The sequence below is a fragment of the Lepidochelys olivacea genome (assembly GCF_965140295.1).
Source record: "Lepidochelys olivacea isolate rLepOli2 genome assembly, chromosome: 25".
NCBI classification, from domain to species: Eukaryota; Metazoa; Chordata; order Testudines; family Cheloniidae; genus Lepidochelys; species Lepidochelys olivacea.
In genome coordinates, this window is record NC_140435.1 from 10,158,637 (window position 1) to 10,178,495 (window position 19,859).

At 49.6% G+C, this 19,859-nt stretch overlaps 1 protein-coding gene across 1 annotated transcript in view; it reads left to right on the forward strand.

The window, feature by feature from the left end:
- ACER1 (alkaline ceramidase 1) overlaps positions 1-19,859 on the forward strand; it is a 36,759-nt gene that overhangs the window by 8,605 nt on the left and 8,295 nt on the right. Inside the window, exons 3-4 of the mRNA XM_084614175.1 lie at positions 12,804-12,918; positions 14,963-15,101. Of these exons, the coding sequence (XP_084470301.1) occupies positions 12,804-12,918; positions 14,963-15,101 (254 nt within the window). The remainder of the gene's footprint in view (positions 1-12,803; positions 12,919-14,962; positions 15,102-19,859) is intronic.

Sequence of the window (19,859 nt, forward strand, 5' to 3'; positions counted from 1 at the left end):
GGTTTTCAAACGGGAAGGGACCCTGGTGGCTCCGATCAGCACTGGCTCTGCTCAGCTCCCCGGAAGCGGCCAGCGTGTCTGGTCCCTAGGCGCAGGGGCAATCAGGGAAGTTCCGCATGCTGCCCCGATCCCCAGCGCTGGATCCGCAGCCCCTGACCTCTTCTGGGAGCAGTGCGGAGCCAGGGCAGGCAGGGAGCCTGCCTTAGCCCTGCTGCACTGCTGACCAGGAGCAACCTGAGGTAAGCACCGCCTGGCCAGAGCCCGCACCCCAACCCCTTGCCCCAGGTCAGAATCCCCTCCAGCACCTTAACTTCCTCCCAGACCCCGCATCCCCACTGGTACCCCAACCCCCTGCCCCAGGTCAGAACCCCCACCCGCACCCTAACTCCCTCCCAGACCCTGCACCCTGAACCCCCTACCCTAGGTCAGAATGTCCTCCTGCACCCTAACTCCCTCCCAGACCCCGCACCTCCTCCTGCACCCCAACCCCCTGCCCCAGCCCTGAGCCCCCTCCAACACCCAAACTCCCTCCTGGAAACCGCCCCTGCACTCCAAATCCCTCAGCCCCAGCCCGGAGCACCTTCATGCACCCCAAACCCCTCATCCCCAGCCCCACCCCAGAGCCCAACCCCAGCCAGAGTCTGCACCCCCTCCCGCACTCAACCCTCTGCCCCAGCCAGGAGCCCCCTCCTGCACCCTGAACCCCTCATTTATGGCCCCACCCCAGAGCCTGCACCCCCAGCCGGAGACCTCACCCCCTCCCACACCTCAACCTGCTGCCCCAGCCCAGTGAAAGTGAGTGAGGGTGGGGGAGAGCAAGAGACGGAGGGAGGCAGGCTGGAGTGAGTTGGGGCAGGGCCTTGGAGAAGGGGCAGAGCCTCAGGGAAGGCAGGGCAGGGCCAGCATGTTCAGTTTTGTGCAATTAGAAAGTTGGCAACCCTAGTCTTCTGTGCCAGTCAGCTCTTAACCAAGCAGCCCTTCTCCTCGCCAGCTCAGCCTTCTTCAGCTCTCTCTAATCAGCAGGCGAACCCCATCTTCCACACTCAAGGTCCCTCAGGGTCTCCTACAGGGCCCTTCGACTGACTCTAAACAGCTTCTTCTAGCAGCATCTTTCTCTTCCTTTCCCTTTATGAGGCCCAGATGCTTTCCCTTAAACCAGGTAATTACTCAGAGGTGCACTGGACCCCCCCCCCCCACAAAAAATGACCCGTCACCCTTTGGCAGGCAGAAACAATCCTCACCGCACCTTCCAGTTGCTTTCAGCAGTTTACCAGCATTAGCTTATTAGTCTTTTCCAGGTGCAGCTTTATCTAGCAACTCTCTGCCCCAGTCCCTACCAGACACGAAGGGCTGGGTTGGCACCTAGCAATGTGCACTGAGGATGGGGCCCCAGGAGCAGAGTCAGCTGCTCCCGGCTTGCTCCATGGGGGAAGTCAGCTATCCCAGCTCTTCTTGTGGCACAGCTGACTTCCTCCTCTGTGCTGGCCAGTGCGTTGGGGTTGGGGTTAGATTCAGGGCTCGATCCACTCTTCCTCTATCTGCAAGGGAGCTGACAGTAGCAGCCCCACGGTGGTGGTTCTCCCAGTTGCACTTTGACCTGTAACGGTGAACGGCCCCCGCAGGGGAGAGTAGAGTAGTATCTTATACACCCAACTCCCCTGAGCAGATATGTCAGCCAGCTCACAAGTGCGCCTTAGATAAGATGTTTGACAGCACTGGCTGGGGATCAGATGAGACATTGATCGGCACCTTTGTCCTTCCTCTCCTCCCACCTTTCCCCCTCAGTCTGTTTATACCCCTTACTGGTAGGGCCAAGTTGTAGGCAGATCGTTTCCTCTTTGAGGCAGACCCTCAGCTGGATCGAACTATGATAATTTGCATGAAAATCTGCCCCTTTTGTTTTCACTGTGAGGTGCACAATACAGCAGTGGGTGCTTTCAAATGAATAAATAATACGACGCGTTCTGTATGCATCGGCACTTTATACAAATCTTTTGGGCTTTATCTCTCATGCATGGCCTGGGGCCAGATCCTTGTCTGGATATTTATCAGTGTTGACTTCAGTGGAGCTATGCCCAATTAGTTACACCAGCTGAGGATATGGCCCTCCCTATCGGCGGCTGCAGCTGCAGCATTAAATCAGCAGAACTTTCAATGAAGGCTCCTTCTCAAAACGATCCTGGGTGGCATCTAAAAAGTTATATTCTTACCATCCGCTGTGGTTTGCTGCTATGGAATAACTTCATGCAAGACTGTGTTGTTCCATCCCATGTCTTAGATCAAGTCCTTTTTAAAACGTTATATAAAAATTAGATACAAAAGATAAGGCTACATATAAATTAAATCGACAGTTAAATATGTAATCAATGAATTATAGTTGATGATTGCACTGTAATTCAGTAGCAGAAGTGTAATAATTCATAGTAGCTAAGTGAAAATTCTCCAGCCATTGCTGCCCTATTATTATTTATTATTAGTTATATCTTGTAGCGCCTTGGAGCCCCAACCACGGACCCATAACCCCATTGTGCTAGGCGATGTACAGACACAAAGCTAACAAGCTGCCCCAAACAGCTTGCAATCTGTACCAGACAAGAGGAACCCGGTGGATACAGACAGATGGAAGAGCGCAAGGAAATAGTGAGCTTAGAGACAGATATTGTTAGGGTGCTAACAATCCCTTGTATATTTCCCTTCACTTCCATCTCAACACCTTTTTGCATGTGTCCCCTTGTGCCTCCTTGGCTCTGGTTCTCATGGAGCCCATCATCTTCCTTCACGCACCTCGTGATCCATGAAACCTAGGAGCACAAGTTTCTCCTCGGGCGTTAACAGAAACGGAACCAGCAAGCTACATAAGGTACAGCGTTCGATCAATTGCATCCTATCCCCATTCCAGCAGTATCAACCCCATCTTTGCTGGAAAGACTTTAGGCTCAGAGAGATCCAGGTCTGGGCCGCACAGTTCTTCTGATACAACTAAAGTGGTGATTCACTGGAGACAAACTGCCAGTTTTCAAGCAGCTTTAATGGGCTCATAAACAGGGAAGCTAGATAAGGAAGCAGGTTTGTCATTTGACTTCATTCATTGTAATAGGACTCTAATGTCCACCTGCACAGGAGCCTAATGGGGTGTTGGAATTTACCACTCTCAGTAACTTCCCTCTCAGGCTTCCACAGGCCAGCTTGAAGGTTTTGGATCTTTTCCTGCTGATCTGGGCCCAAGTCATGTTGTTGGTCAGGGCTGGAGAGATATTGGCCAGATCCTAACTCAATGGGAGTTAGGTGCATAAATACCTATGGGAATCTGGGCCATTGAGAGAATAGAGGGTCAGCAGAGAACTCCCCGTACTCAAAGAAGAAAAACCATGTAAATCTGAAAGGGAAATCACTCAGAGTGGTATATTCCAACACCGCTGTGGTGCAGCTCTCCTTAGGTGAATGGGCTCCTTAGTACAAACGGTTACACCATCAGCATCTAGGAGGAACTTCAAGGATTCTCCCTGACACTGTCAAGCCCTGGGTAGCCTGTCTCCTCTGAGCCTTGGATAATATTCTCCCCTTGTCCCACCAACATACTACCAGTGATAACTAGGATCTAACTTGGTAACTCTACATCCAAGTCATATATAGAGAGGGAAGTTGGAGTATTTTATGGTTTTATCCTTCAAGCAGCTTGCGACGTTACATTACTTTATTTATTAAAATCCAGAACTTGAACACTCAAGAACAAAAAACAGAGAGAGAGAAAGCAAACTGCTCCTCAGACAGAGAGGCAGAAGTCATCCCACCTTGTTCTAGGCTGACTCTTTGCAGACAGATTGCTGAAATCTAGACTGCACACCTCTTTACAGAGCCCTCTGGCCTGCAAGCAGGACCAGGAAACCCTGAGAATGTAAAGTGGTAGCATATAATTTTAACACAGTTTTCAATACATCACAGTAACTAGCTTGGGTACTTCCAGGACTTGTCCCACTGGGGAAAAGCAAAACTCCTAATTTTCCCTAGGGCTAGTTTGCTTTGTCCTTTGTTCAGGTTTGGGTTTGATTCTCCATTACCCTGCACCTGGTGCTGTCATTTTCACCAGGACAAAATGAATGTAAACTTGCCACCAGATCGGAGTGGTAGCACCTTATACCCACTTTGCAATGGAAACAACTGCGCAAAAAGAAAAGGAGGACTTGTGGCACCTTAGAGACTAACAAATTTATTTGAGCATTAAGCTTTCGTGAGCTACAGCTCAGCATCCGATGAAGTGAGCTGCAGCTCAAGAAAGCTTATGACCAAATAAATTTGTTAGTCTCTAAGGTGCCACAAGGACTCCTCATTGTTTTTGCTGATACAGACTAACAGGGCTACAACTCTGAAACCAGTCTGCTTTGTCTTTCCTATTAAGCTTTCCTCCTGTGACTGGCTTTCTTCCATTGTGGTTTGTTGCTAGTCATTCATTTTCTTTAGAATTTTAGTGGTACTTGCTGTGATCAGCCCCTTAGCTGCGGGCAGGCAATGATTATTTCAGTTACACCAGCTGTCAATTATTCTTCTGTCTGACAAATATCCTAGACCAACGCAAGTGCAATGGTAACTTTTAGATAGCTACAGCTACTTTCCTAAATCCATCTCTAGTCTCTGCTTTGCAAACACATCTATGAAAATAATGTTCCTAACTAGTCTAATGTTGGCCTCCTAGCCAGACACAAAATAAGCCCAAGCCCAGAACGGCCCGCAATCATGATTAAAATTGAACCCAATGGGTACAGTTTTCTCAGGACCCATTTTTGCTTCCTTATCTCATCTTACATTATTTCTATGATTTGTGTGAAGTCACACAGTAAGTCTTTGACAAAGCCAGGAATAGAAGAATCCAAGGTCTCTGTTCTCCCAAGTCTGAGCTCAGATTACATCATCACATATTATTAATAATTATTAATGAAAATCAATCATGGTTGATCATCAATAATGGTAAATTATCATTCTAAATGAGGCTCGTATACCTGCACATCCACCAATGTGATATATGCCATCATGTGCCAGCAATGCCCCTCTGCCATGTACATTGGTCAAACTGGACAGTCTCTACGTAAAAGAATAAATGGACACAAATCAGATGTCAAGAATTATAACATTCATAAACCAGTCGGAGAACACTTCAATCTCTCTGGTCACGCAATCACAGACATGAAGGTCGCTATCTTAAAACAAAAAAACTTCAAATCCAGACTCCAGCGAGAAACTGCTGAATTGGAATTTATTTGCAAATTGGATACTATTAATTTAGGCTTAAATAGAGACTGGGAGTGGCTAAGTCATTATGCAAGGTAGCCTATTTCCTCTTGTTTTTTCCTACCCCCCCCCCCGATGTTCTGGTTTAACTTGGATTTAAACTTGGAGAGTGGTCAGTTTGGATGAGCTATTACCAGCAGGAGAGTGAGTTTGTGTGTGTATGGGGGTGGGGGGGATGTGAGAAAACCTGGATTTGTGCTGGAAATGGCCCACCTTAATTATGCACATTGTAGGGAGAATGGTCACTTTGGATGAGCTATTACCAGCAGGATAGTGAGTTTGTGTGTGTGGTTTTTGGGAGGGGGGTGAGGGGGTGAGAGAACCTGGATTTGTGCAGGAAATGGCCCAACTTTATTATCATGCACATTGTGTAAAGAGTTGTCACTTTGGATGGGCTATCACCAGCAGGAGAGTGAATTTGTGGGGGGGGGTGGAGGGTGAGAAAACCTGGATTTGTGCTGGAAATGGCCCACCTGATGATCACTTTAGATAAGCTATTACCAGCTGGACAGTGGGGTGGGAGGAGGTATTTTTTCATATTCTCTGTGTATATATAAAGTCTGCTACAGTTTCCACGGTATGCATCCGATGAAGTGAGCTGTAGCTCACGAAAGCTCATGCTCAAATAAATTGGTTAGTCTCTAAGGTGCCACAAGTCCTCCTTTTCTTTTTGCGAATACAGACTAACACGGCTGTTACTCTGAAACCATTCTAAATGCAGTACAAGTACATAGCAGTAAATCAATATTTCCAAGACAACAGGACAGCTGTAAACTCACATAGGCTGGTAACATAAGAACGGCCAGACCAAAGGTCCATCTAGCCCAGTATGGTCAATGCCAGGTGCCCCAGAGGGAATGAACAGAACAGGGAATCACCAAGTGATCCATCCCCTGTCACCTATTCCCAGCTTCTGGCAAATATAAATATTTGGGAATTAGATACAGATAAATGTATAAATGGAGAAACTCAATAAATCAATTAGAAGTTTGTGACTGACCAGCCCCTCTGGTATCCGCCTGTATTTAGGGCCTAATCCTGCACCCACTGAAGCCAACGAAAGATTTTCAATTGATTTCAATGGGAGCAAGACTGGGCCCAAAGATTGTGGGAAACTCAGGGTAAGGAATTTGGGCCAGATCTTTAAGGGGATTCAGGCACCTAAATCTGAATATAGGCACCTAGTGGGATTTTCAAAAGGCGCACCGCTCCCGTGGCTCCTTGTACAGCACCATGCACATTGTTAAGGCTTAGAGTCTGATTCCACCAAGCACTTAAGCCAATTGTTCCATCAAGTGGGTTTACTCCCCTGAATCTCTAAGAGAAAAGGGTATGGAAAGTTTACGCAGCCAGACGCATTATCAGAGGAATCTCCACCCGGCTGATGGTGGAGAAGAGAAGCCTGTTTTGCTTTTCATGCTTGAAACTGAACTGATCTGGATCAAACTTTTTTGGTTGTTTGTTTTAAATTGCCTCCAGGCTCAGACTCAGCATGGAAAATTTCAGCACAAAAAAGGAACTTGTTTGGGAAGTTATTAGCAGCTAGAAAGAGGGGTTAGAATTGAAGTTGGAATTCAGGCTTAACTAGATAGCATAATGCCTCTCACACTGGCTATTATACCCAGTGCTTTAACCAGCTGGCCCGGCAGTTGTCTGCCAACAAACGGCTGTGGCAGATAACCCATGGCTAGGATACACTGTGCTGAGGGCTACATTCTGCTCCCAGCCCCACTGGGGCTTCTCCAGCAGCAGCAGCTACATGAGCGTGCTGGGCCGCTGGTCAGGGCACTGTCAGGATCGCACGGGTAGAACCAACAGCAGTGGAGTGTGTCCACACTAGTCAGCTTCCTCCAGATGAGCTTCTGCCCCGCACGCGGGATTCTAATCCACCACTGCAGTCCCATTGCACTCTGGGTAGCTGTTTTATTGGTAGATAGCATGGTCTAGTGGGTACAGCATTGGCCTGGGAATCAAGAAACATGGGCTCTATTCCTGGCTCTGCCACGGACTTTATGCAAATCACTTCCCCTTCTGCCTCATGTCCATCTAGGTCAAGGGTCTCAAACTCAAATGACCACGAGGGCCACATGAGGACTAGTACATTGGCCTGAGGGCCGCACCACTGACCACCCCCGCCTCCCCGGCTGCCCTGGCCTCACCCTCACTCCACCCCTTCAGTGACGCCCTGCTCCACCTCTTCCCACCCCTTCCCTGCCCTCATTCCAACCCCTTCCCTGAAATCCCCACCCCCCAACTCCGTGCCCTCCCTGTCCCCAGGGAGTGCAGGAGGGGTGCAGGGTGTGGCAGGGGGCTCAGGGCAGGGGGTTGGGGTGCAGGAGGGGTGTGGGGCACAGCAGGGAGCTGGGGTGCAGGTGGAGTGTGGGGTGTGGCAGGGGGCTCAGGGCAGGGGGTTGGGATGCAGGAGGGGTGTGGGGTGTGGCGGGGGGCTCAGGGCAGGGGGTTGGAGTGCAGGAGGGGTGCAGCAGGGTGCTCAGGGCAGGGGGTTCGGCTGCAGGAGGGGTTCGGGGGTGCCGCAAGGAGCTGGCGGGTGGCAGAAAATAACCCCGCGTGCCGTGCGTTTGGGACCCCTGATCTAGGTTGCAAACTGTTTGGGGCAGAGACTGTCTCATGAGGTGTCTGAGCAGTTCCCAGCACAATGGGGCCCTGATCTCCGTTGGAGCCTCTCTCTGCTATTGTGTTTTTATTAATAATGATCCCCCAGTTCTATGAAGCGGCAGCTTGTGGGACACTTCAAAAAGCCTTCTGCAATTCCAAGTGGACTGTGAGTGTCAAACTTCCCTCACTTCTTGGGAACGACCACCGTTTCTGTGGCATTTTCTCAAAATATAGGCACGGCTGAGTGGCCCAGTCATCTTTGTCTCTCAGCGGAGGCATTATCTAATGAAGCCATCTGGTGACATCTGAATTACCATAAGTGTCTGCTCAGTACATGCTAAATCTGGTCGGCTTGGTTCTCTGATTCTAAGTCTATGCTGCAGGCTGGCGCGGCATTTTCCAGCTCAGGTGGCCACACACATGCTAACTTTGACCGAGTCGGGACGCTTGAAGTAGCCGTGTAGCTGCAGCAGCACAGGCTAGCTGCCTAAGTACTTACCCTGACAACAGTCCCATCGAACTCATGCTGCCTCCCGGGTCGCCGCAAATACAGCGCTATTTTTAGTACGCTGCTTTGATCAGAGCTAGTGCGTGTACATCTACCTGGGCTGGGAATTACATCTCCAGCTCCGCTGTAGCCGTGCCCTCTGATCATGGCTTCTTGTTGCTAATGCAGAGGATCCCGTGGATGGGGAGTGGATGGGTGTCAGGCAGAACCGTCACGCTAGTCCCTCAGCCTACCCTTCATCAGCTTGCTTCATCGGTATTTGCTTCTACTGTTAGTAGCTGAAGCCTTGAAGGCCCTAGGGTGTCAGGTAAATCTAGGTCCTGGAACTTGTGAGCAATAATCATTGATTATGCTCACATAATTATTCTCAACCACTCAGGTACAGCATGGTGAGAAAGTCTCTTTGGCTTCTGGACAAAACCGGTTCTCTACCAATCACAGATGTCGTGGTTTGTTCTCCACCCCCACCTGGCCAAATCCTGCTCCCCGTTATAGAGCTGGGTGAAATATTTTCAGCAAATAGTAAATTTGCAGAAAAGTGCATGGGGGTGTGTGTGTCTAATTTGGGTTGAATTTGGCACAGAGTTTCAGCTGAAAAAAAAATGAGAAAAAATTTGGGGGGAAATGTCAAAACAATGTTCCTTTTTGACAGTTTCCAAATGAACAGTTTGTGCATTTGGTTTCCCATCAACATTTTAAACACTGCAGTCGACACAAATGAAATTCTTTTTTTCATTTTGTGACTCCAGGAAACCTGAAAACAATCAGTTCTGGTTCCAAGTGAACTCAATCCTGCCCTCGGTTTGGCCACTGAACCAAAAAATCAATTATTCCCTCCACACTCTCAGTTCCACCCGTGTTAATCCAGAGACGAAATGCAGAGCAAGTGAAGATCAGGTTTTTCAGCATCACCCAAGAGAGTTAGATGCTCAACTTTCCACTGGCTTTCAGTGAGAGTCGGGCACCTTCCTCTCTATGGTGCTTTTGAAAATCCCATCCAGCTTGATTAACCCTCGCTGCACTGGGCAGCTGGAAACACATCAATGTTTTACTTTTCCATGTGGGCCATTGCTTGTTTAGCTCCAGGGATATTATACAATCATGAATGGGAGGGGAGGTGTGCCCAGGAGACTGTCTCGCTATTAAAAGGTGGCCTAAAAGTCGAAGAATGCCTGTGCCTGAAGGAAAATTCTTTTGGATCACTGATAATGTCCCTTGAACCTGTTTCTTGAGCTTTTGCCATTTTGCTCTTGCAATGCAAGACAGATTCAGAGTCGGATTATGATATGATACAGTGTCTGAAACGGGCCCAGGCTGATACTACTGGGTGGGTGTGCCTGGCAGTGGGACAAAGGTTGATTGGTATGTACAGTCCCGCTCCGCTGGTGACGGTTAGAGCATGAGATGGATTCCAAAGGAGTGGCTTGGAGATACCATCTGCTGAACGACCGGTTTCAGTCTGATTAGAATCTAGGGCAAAGAACAGCCTGGTAGTTCTTGCTGCCTCTTCTGGTATTTTCTCTAGGGGGAGATCCCCTTTCTGTGGAAATGAATTTAGTGCCAGTGAACAGCACTGACCTAAGCCATGTACAGTGCAGGCAGCTTCTTTGGAAAAATCTTCCACACCTGCACCTCTAGCCTGATCTGCAGCATGCCCCGTTACACCAGTCCAGGGCCACCTCACACCGCCCTGCTATTGCTCAGTCCTCCCTGGAAGCATCTCTGCTATCCCAGTCCAGGTTTGCTCCTAAACTGAGACCGAGAATCTTGCCAAATGATGTGACCTGGACAAATGGGGACCTATAACTCTGACTCACTCTCCTCAAGAGCTAAACCTGTATGTGAACCCAAGAGATGGAAAGCCAATGAACTGACTCACTCTTAGAGGTGAATTCCTGTTGCCATCCCTTTAGCAGCTTGGAGGAGGTCAGCTGCTACTTTCTAATTTTCCAAGGGTTCACGGCTGAGGGGTATGGGCTGACATTACGGCCAACAATATTATAGTGCCTCAGCATCTAGCTGCCAAGCTTAACTGCCCTGATTTCAGCTAGTCTGATATTTCTTGATTCTCATTTGCACAGTTCCCAGCCTAGCATCCTCCTGTACACTATACCTTTCCACTAATCTCAGCTCTTGCTGTGCTTCACAGACTGTATCTTTTGGGAAATCGTGTTGAGATCAGATATTAAGGACACTGTCGCAATGCACAATGAGGCAATCTGTGTGGGCAACCTTAAACATCTATGTTTCCGGTCTGCTGAGTGTTTGATTGAGCAACCAGCGCTAATTCCTTCCGCTAACTCCTGTAATCTGCACTCTGCCATCCTTTCTGTGCACACTTTCTCTTCACTTGTCCTTTGTAATCCCTGTTTGTTCTCCAGGAGCCTCTTTTACCTGGTTTTCAGGAATGTTTTTACAGCCTGTTTGTGATTTTTACATCTTTGGTATGTTTTCTCTGCCTTTCTTGAACAGTTTGTCACTGATCTCATCAGTGGGACTAGTATTTCCTCTTGCGTCTATTGTGTCACAACCTGAAGATATGAAGGGTAAGGCTGCGCCGATTCTAGTTTTGGTTAATTGCCCAGTCCAGGGTGCAAAAGCTGCAGGATTTAGTGCCAAATGACAACAACAGGCAGATCTCCTTGGCCTGAAAATTCCAGTAAATAAAAGCATCAACTGGTTTAATGAAAGACTTGATGCAATTCAAGATTAATCCGTAAAAGTTAAAGGAGAGCGTCAACATTTGCATCCCAAGTATGCTAGCCTGTGCACCATACCTCTAACAACTTCATTCTAGCCTACAGCCATGTTACCTTGAGCTGAGATCGCTTTGGGTCTCACAAGATAAGCAAAGCCTGATCTTGCAATCAGATTCATGAGATGAATGAGAGTCCAGTCGGATATGAGGGTCCATCTCTGCAGAACTGACTGCAGGATCAGGGCCCAAGTTCGTACCTAGATGGGAGACAAAAGAAGGACCACCTAGGCGAGGCAGGAAGTCATCTTGGTTGTTCATCATCTGGCTCTCTTCCCTCTGGTTCAGTACTTAACAGATGCATCCCAAAGGTGCTACGTTTCAGATGAGGTTTAACGCCAAGCTCCTGACCCTCGTGGTCTGTAGAGATTTCAGGGTACTTTTCACAAGAATCAGGCTGTTAGCTCTGGTGTCCTTGCTACATTTCACCTCTTTCAATTCCTCTTGCAATTTCAACTGGATAAAAGATTCCTCTTGCCCAAAACCACTGTGGGACATTGCTGCACATTGTTAGACAGCTAAAATGTCTTACCCCAGAATTGAGCCAGACTCTCTCCTTTTATTCCCCCTTCAGGCTTGGCACTGGCTACAGGTATAGTGGGGCAGAGCTAGCTTGGCCTATAGGCTCTCTGCTGGTGTGGGCCTCTTTGCCCCATCACACCATCACTGGAGGTTTTTAAGAACAGGTTAAACAACGCCTGTCGGGGTCAGTGTGAGTATACTTGATCCCACCTCAGAGCAGGGGGCTGGACTAGATGACCTCGCAAAGTGCCTTCCAACCCTACATGTCTGTGATTCTAAACATATTAAAACATGCTAATTACTGTAATAACATGTAATTGTTACAAAGTGCTTTGAAGATGGACTGGGAAGAGTCATCTTGTCACGTTAATTTCACCAGTATGATTAACGGATGTTTATTGCTTCATGGGATCACTGTTGTACTGAATAGCTGCCACCTCTCTCCCTCCCCTCCGCCCTAGAGAGCTTCCCACGTAACACCCCATTACTCTGGCCCCAGTCGAATCCCTACCCCATCTATCTTCCTGCTCTTGCCCCATCCCACCCCACCCACACCCCTTGCGAATGCTAGTTCTGCCCCATCCTGGTTTACTGGCCTCTTTATGCAAAGCTCCTCATTCCCAGTCAATACCACCCGGACTCCCTTGTGTGTTCAGGGCTAGCTGGACAGAGCTGGCGGTACTAGAGGAGTTTGGGGAGGAGAGAGGGACAGGGTGGGCGGGTGAACACTGGCATTTCGGTGGCCATGCTTGAGTAAAGAAGCCAGTTTAACCTCACTGGGCCAGACTCACTCCTGACATGTCTCCATTGACTTGCATGGAATTACCCCAGGAATCTGGCCCGAGGACTGGCTTGCTGACTTCAGTCAGAAAGAATACAGCAGTACCCTCCTCCCCAGGAGTCACCCTACACCCATGTTCACCCCTGCTTTTTGACTGACCCCTTCGCCGCTTGCACCTTTAACAACCCCTCACTTGCATACTGTGCTTTTCACTGGAGGTAGGTATCCATTTTATAGAGGGGGAAACTGAGGCATGGAAAGGTGAAGTGACTTGCCCGAGCTGACACAGGTCCTTTGCCCTTTAAGCTGAATGTGTGTGTTGCTTTGTTGTTTTTCAGATCAGCAATGTGAGTTTCTTCCTCCTTTTCCCCATCTTGCTGTACCTGAACCACCAATATGTCCAACAGCGCCCCCTGTCTGCCTATAGCATCTCCTTCATGTTCCTATTAATAGGTATGTTTCAGGGTTATTAAAAGGCCTAACATAACCCCCACTGCCTTCAGCTTTCCAAAGGACCAGACTGTGGAGCGAGATTCTGTTCTGTGCTACCTCTCCTGAGAGATGCTGAAGAAAGGACACAACCCGGGAGAAGCCAAAGATAGCTTTAGGCCCCTAGGGCATGTTTACACTGCAGCGATAACTCTCAGAGCCTGGGTCGATTGACTCGCCGGGTTTCAGAGCCAGGTTCCTCCTGCCCGAGCGGGAAAGTCTACACACTGCTGTTTTTAGCTCCGCAGCCCACGCCCCACAAGCCTGATCCATTGACTGGGCTCTGAGACTTGGCACCATGGGTTTTTCCTTGCAGCGTAGACGTACCCCCGGATTCTGTGCTGCCTGCAGGATTTAAAATGGCCCCAGGCATAAGACTTAAATGGGCTGGTTTGCAGCCCAGAATCCTTGTAGCACTGAACCCTTCAGGCATGCCAGGGTCTGCAAGGGGGGGTGGGTGGCAAAAGGCTGTATATGCAAGCCCTAAGCTGCATTTGGACCAAGGGACTTCTCTCCAGCCCCTTTATGTCACCAAAGCAGGAGCCAGAATGCAGCCCAATTATTTATTCCCTGCGGGTTACATATTTTCTCAGTAAAGCCCTGGGGGCCTGCAGGATAGTTTAGCCCTTTCCCATACCGGGTAGGTCTACCCTGCAGCTGGGAGGTGTACACGTGATAGCTTCTCGAGCTAACACGCCAAAATAGCCGTGTGGCCGCCCAAGCACGCACCTAAGACCTCGGATGGGGCTGCACTTGGGTGGCCAGCCTGAGGGGTCTCCCGCCCTGCTGCAGCCAGATTCCTGTTTTCGGCAGGCTCGCTTGAGCACAGCCAGATCATGTACAACTGCCCGGGCTGGGAACCACCCCTCCCACCTGCAGCGTAGATACACCCACTGACGCTTCGAGGAGAGTCTCAGGTTCGCACTTTTGGAGCTACCCTTTGTTCTCGTATTATGGAAAAGGGTGAAAAGAAGAGGGATTGATTAGCCCCTCCATCATCCCAGGACACTTCCCGCAGGTCCCCTCTGCCTCACTTCCCTACAGGCTAAGACGCTGATTCAGGAAGGTCCTTAAGTACATGGTTAACTTTAAGCTCATACCTGCACGGGGATGTGTGCCACCTTAGACAAGTGCCTTGGGACCTTCCTGAATCAGGGCCTCCGTGGGGAGCGAGTCCTTCACAATGTGTAACAGTGACCCAGCCACCCAACTAGCAGCCCTGACAATATTAACGAATTTTCACTCGCATGGGACGAATTCCCTTTATGTAGACTCTGAGCAGAGTCCCCCTGTGCTCTCCGTGGCTGGCAGGGTGGTGCCTAGGAGCTCCCATAGGAAGAAGGGGTGGTGTGTTTATCTGGAAATTGAAAATAGGAGCATGTGCTGTCTGCCATGGAAACCTCCCCTGCCACCCAGTCCCACTGAACGCCAAGGCTGATTCTCATTTGCACTAAGGCCCGGTCATACTTGAAGGCCCTTTTACCTGGCCAGAAGCAGTGTAAAGGGGCCTTAGGATAAAGAGGAATCAGGCCCAAAGGGTTCAGATCTCCCATTCGCTGACTCCTGGCTGTGCTCTCTTGCGGCCCAGGCTCACCAGAGGCTGCATGTCCTGTGCCACGGATACACCAAGCCCCCAAAGGGGTGCCCAGCGTGACCTCCTCTGCTTAAGCCAGGAGTGCTCTTGCCACCTCCCAAGGGAGTTCCACCCAGTTCTCCCCCACTGGACAGGTGGGGCTGGACCTTAGTCTCCATTATAAACATCCAACCCTGCTGTGTCCATTGGGGTTAGACAGGAACAGCAGCTGAGCTGATCTGGCCTAGCGAAGGCCTGAAAGGCAGGGAGGGTTCCTGCAACACAAGCATCAAGGGGCTGGTGGGACGAAACTGAACTGCGGGATCTTCTGAAGCAGAGAATCTCTCCCAGGAATTGCAGCGGACTGTCTCCTTGAGGGGGGTGCTGAGCTGGAAGGAGGAAGGTTATTAACACAACCCGCCTCACTCATTGCAGGTATTTTCTCTACCTACTATCACGTGACCCTGAGCTATGTGGGACAGCTGCTGGATGAGCTCTCCATCCTCTGGACAGTCGCCTTGACGTACACCTTTTGGATCCCAAAATGTTACTTCCCGGGATTTATCAAGGACAGGTACAACCTGGGCGGGACACGTGGTGCAGATTCCAGGGCTGTGACACTATATTGGATTTGTCTGATCCAGAGAATCCCCCATTCATCAGCCAGCCTTACTGAGAGGAGACACCCTGCAGGGTACCATCGCTTGTACTGGGAACCAGAAACCTCATCGTTCACAGGCAGAAGCTCTGTCAATGGACCCATGAGGGGATCCTCCATTCCAAGAGCTCATCTCAGCTGGAGCTGGCTTTCTTTACAAAGCTTACCAGGGGGCTGAGCATGGAGAATTTCAAATACATAGACTTGGCAAGATCGCTCTTACAGGGCGTGTGGCTGAGTGGAGAAGACTTGGGTTTGCCAAGTTAGAGACCTAAGATCTAGCTCCTGTTTGTATAACCTCTCAGTGGGTAGCAACCACTATAATGAGGTTGCCTAATGCCTCCCATTATATGTATTTTCCCAACCACTTTTATTTTAAGAGCTCTAGCGAATTCATGTTCTGGCAGGGTTGCTGGCTTATTAATAAGGACGAAGTTGCTTATTATATCACCAGCTGCTACAAGAAGTGAATTTAGGACACATGGTCTCCCAGTTCCCACCCACGAGGCCTCAGTCAAAGGGTATTTTGATGGAAGAAAGCATGAGGATGAGGGTGATGTTCCATCTTGTCTGTGTCCTCTCCCATATGGGGGGTTCAGTTCAGGATTTCTGCTTCCGCATGATGCAGGGAGATTCTGGGGAGCATGCTCAGTGCAGATGGAATATCAGTGCTTTTAGCAACAAATCAGAAGCTCCACTGAGCACAAGCAAATGGGAATTTTCAGCAGTTTATAAGTCCACCAAATCTGGCTGGATTTTCGTGGGGACAGCAGAAGGCTGCCCCCAGGTCCATCCCCTGCCCAATTTCAAGTTCCTGCTCCAGAACATGGCAATGCAAGAACTCTTAAAATAAAAACGGTTGGAAAAATATTTATAAGGAACAGCATTGGGCAAAATCAATACACTGGTTGCTACCACTCCTCCTTTAGCACTTCCTGTGTTGCCCTCTGATCACTGAAACCTCTTATTTCCTTGTCCTGGTTAACTTCTGGATGGCCTTTGTCTCCCTGTACCTGACCCTGCAGTACCATCCATGCCCAGATGGTCACTCTGATAGGCTGAGGGACATGGCTGCAGCTTCGTATGCAAGAGGATGCTCTGCCTATCCCTGGGCCCTGTCCCCAAGAGCAGAGACTAGGGCCAAATCTGCTCCAATCTCAGGCTTTTTGTCTGAGCCTCAGGCTTTGGGGGGCTTTCTTGAGACTGCCACCAAAATCTCAGGACTGCTGGTTGGAGCTGGGTCACTGCATATAGGTGCTCCCATTGCAGCAAGTGAGAAAGGGTCCCCGAAGACTACGGTTGCCACCTTTCTAATTCCTGGTAACCGGATCCCTGAGGCCCCATTCCTGCCACGCCTCTTCCCCCAAGGCCCCACCTCTTCCCTCAGGCCCCGCCCCTTCTCTGCCTCTTTCCCCAAGACCCTGCCCCCATCGCTTGCTCCTCTCACCACCCGCCCCTGGTCATTCGCTGGATTGTCTCAAGAAGCCTACCTGCAGATAGGAGGCAGTAATGACCCATCACCTCCTCCTGCCCCGCAGTAACCGGGCACTCTAAATGGCACCCAGAAGCCAAAAACCGGACAGGTGGCAAATAGAGCAGTGGGGGAGGAAAGTCCAGACCAGCCACAAAGGAGCCCTGCAATTGTCCTTGTTCACTCACAGGGAGCAATTGTTTTTCTCATGGCTTATTTTATTACTGTTTATTCTGGTTTTGCAGCAGCCCCCCAAGTCCCCAACCAGGACCAGTGGGCCCCATTGTGCTGGGCATTTCCTAGTCCGACTAGCACTATTGCACAATAAAATCCATGAGCGCACCCAGAGGAGTGGCTTAGGGCAGCCTCACAGCGGCAGCTCTGGATTTCTCATTGTGGGGTAAGGGCAGAGTCTGGGGAGACAGTCTGTCTTCCCCCTTCAGGCCGGTGAGACTTTGCTCTCCAAGCTGGGCTTGGTGACACTTGGAGTTTGTCATTTCCAGGCGAAAGAGGAGGTCATCGGGAGTTCACTGCAGAGCCCTGGGCGGGAGGAGCTGTGGAGGGACCTTGCAAGGGATTTGCACGTGAATGCCCCCATGCGAGAGCCCTATTGTTGTTCAGCAATGGGCAAAATCTGAATGGGTTTTCAGGAGAAATGGAGGGTTGTCATTAGTGACAGAACTCCTGCCACTGGGCTCAATCCTGCAGTCCCCTTATGCAAGCAAAACTCCCACTGACTTTGCATCCGTCCTGCCTCTCCGGCAAAGCACAAAGCAGAAGCGGCTCGTGCTTGCAGCTTCTTGTCGCCATTTCCACCTTCTTTTCCTTTGGGAATCCCCAACTCTTCCATGCCCACCCCAAGAGCCAGACAACCCAGCCTTACTCTCAAGGAGCCTTTTGGAAAATCCCCTCTCTCTCCCGCAGAGGTGTGCCTGCTTTCTGGGAAGCTTCCCTTGGAGAACAGACATTCTGGGAGACTCTGTTCTTGGTCTTGTTCTCCTGGGCTCTGCCCTGTTGCTGTCTCAGTCCAACTGTTGCTCAGGTGACCCCTGCCCTCTGCCAGGCACAGCTCTGGGCCTTTCCAGGTGGATAAAGCATACTTGGGCTCCATACTGGGAGACCTCCAGGCAGGAGCTGGATGCAAATTTAGAGTCAGCTGCTGGTTTGGGCTCTGCAAAGGCATGCTGATAGCATGAACCTTCAGGAGCATTTGGTTCTTTGGGACATTTCTAATGGGCCTGTCCTGGACATAAACCTGCCTTGAGTTTCTGAAAGTGAAAAGGCCTGGGGTAGGGGGAGGGCAACAGAGAATGGGACTGCGTGGCAGGGATCATTCACTCAAAGCCTGCTGCAGCAGGCCAACCTTGTCCCGGGGCATCAGGGCAGTGAGCTGGCTATCCTATCGCAGCAGCCTGAAGGGAGGATTTCGGCCGTTTGTCCTCATCTCCCTTCCTGCGGAAGATCCCAGAGATTCAGCTGGGACAGCTACCAGGGAACAAAATGTTGTTTGCCAACATTTAAACACAGGGGTTCCTTCCCAGAGTGATTCAGTTAATAAAACAAACACGGTTTCCTAGCCAAACGGCAGCCTGTGCCGTGTATTAGAGACAGAAAGAAGGAACCACAACGAGACAAGCCGGCAAAAGCATGTGTCCTACGTAAGGGACTAGATCTTGCCTCGTTGTAAACCTGCTTATGCCGTTCTCGCAGTCCAAAGCAGACCTAAAGCTGCCCTAAGCTGACAGCTGAGGATTCCGCCTGAACGGGGGAACTCCCAGGAAGCTGGTGCAGCCAGATCCATGCCGTTTCCTCTTAGCCCTTCTCTGCGGCATGCTGGAGGCAAATGTGCTCCAGCAGTCACAACTGGCATAATGGTCCCTTGGGGACCATTACAAGCTGCTGTCAGAACAGCTTTGAGGGACTGATCCAACACGTCCTGACCCCAGCAGCCTTGGGAATTGGGGCTGATGTATAGTTAACTTGCTCCCACCCACCCTCCCGTTGTGCCCTCCAGGGTGTCTACTTTGGAAGTGTCTGTAGTCCCCATGTAGTGCCAGTCACCTGCCCTTGCTGAGATCCCGTTGCTGTGTAGCCCTCGCCACCCTCCAACCTCCCCACCCCCAAGCTATCACTGGAGAAAGATCTAGGGAGAGACCGCTAAGGAGATGGCAGCCCTGGGCAGACTTGCTAACCAGCTGAGCACTGTCACTGTGAATGTGCACATGGATCACTTTGTGCCTGGGGTGATGGTTAGCCAATCTCAGTTAGGCTCTGCCATGGAGTCCCTCTGAAGCCTTGGGCAAGTCACTTCCTCTCTCTGTACCTCAGTTTCCCCATCTGTACCATAGGAATAACACCACCAACCCCATGGGGAAGGGGTGGGGTGAGGCTGAGCTCATTGTGCAAAACACTGAAAGGTGCTAGAGAAGGGCAACGTTTCATTAATATTAACTAGGGCTGTCAAGCGATGAAAAAAATTAATTGTGATGGTTAAACAAGAATGGAATACCATTTCTTTAAACATTTTTGGACGTTTTCTACATTTTCAAATATATTGATTTCAATTACAACACAGCATGCAAAGTGCACAGGGCTCACTTTGTATTTTTTTTTATTACAAATATTTGCACTGTAAAAAAACAAAAGAAATAGTATTTTTCAATTCACCTCATACAAGTACAGTACTGTTGTGCAATCTCTTTATCATGAAAGTTGAACTTACAAATGTAGAATTATGTACAAAAAAACTGCATTCAAAAATAAAACACTGTAAAACTTTAAAGCCTACAAGTCCACTCAGTCCTACTTCTTGTTCAGCCAATCACTCAGACCAACAAGTTTGGTTGCATTTGCAGGAGATAATGCTGCCTGCTTCTTGTTTACAATGTCACCTGAAAGTGAGAACAGGCGTTCTCATGGCACTGTTGTAGCTGGCATATCAATATATTTACATGCCAGATGTGCTAAAGATTCCTATGTCCCTTCATGCGTCCATGCTGATGATGGGATCAGCGCAGTAATGATCCAAAGCAGTGCGAACCAACGTATTTTCAATTTCATTCTCTGAGTCAGATGCCACCAGCAGAGGGTTGATTTTATTTTCTGATGGTTTGGGTTCTGTAGTTTCCACATCAGAGTGTTGCTCTTTTAAGACTTCTGAAAGCATGCTCCACACCTCCTCCCTCTCAGATTTTTGATGGCAC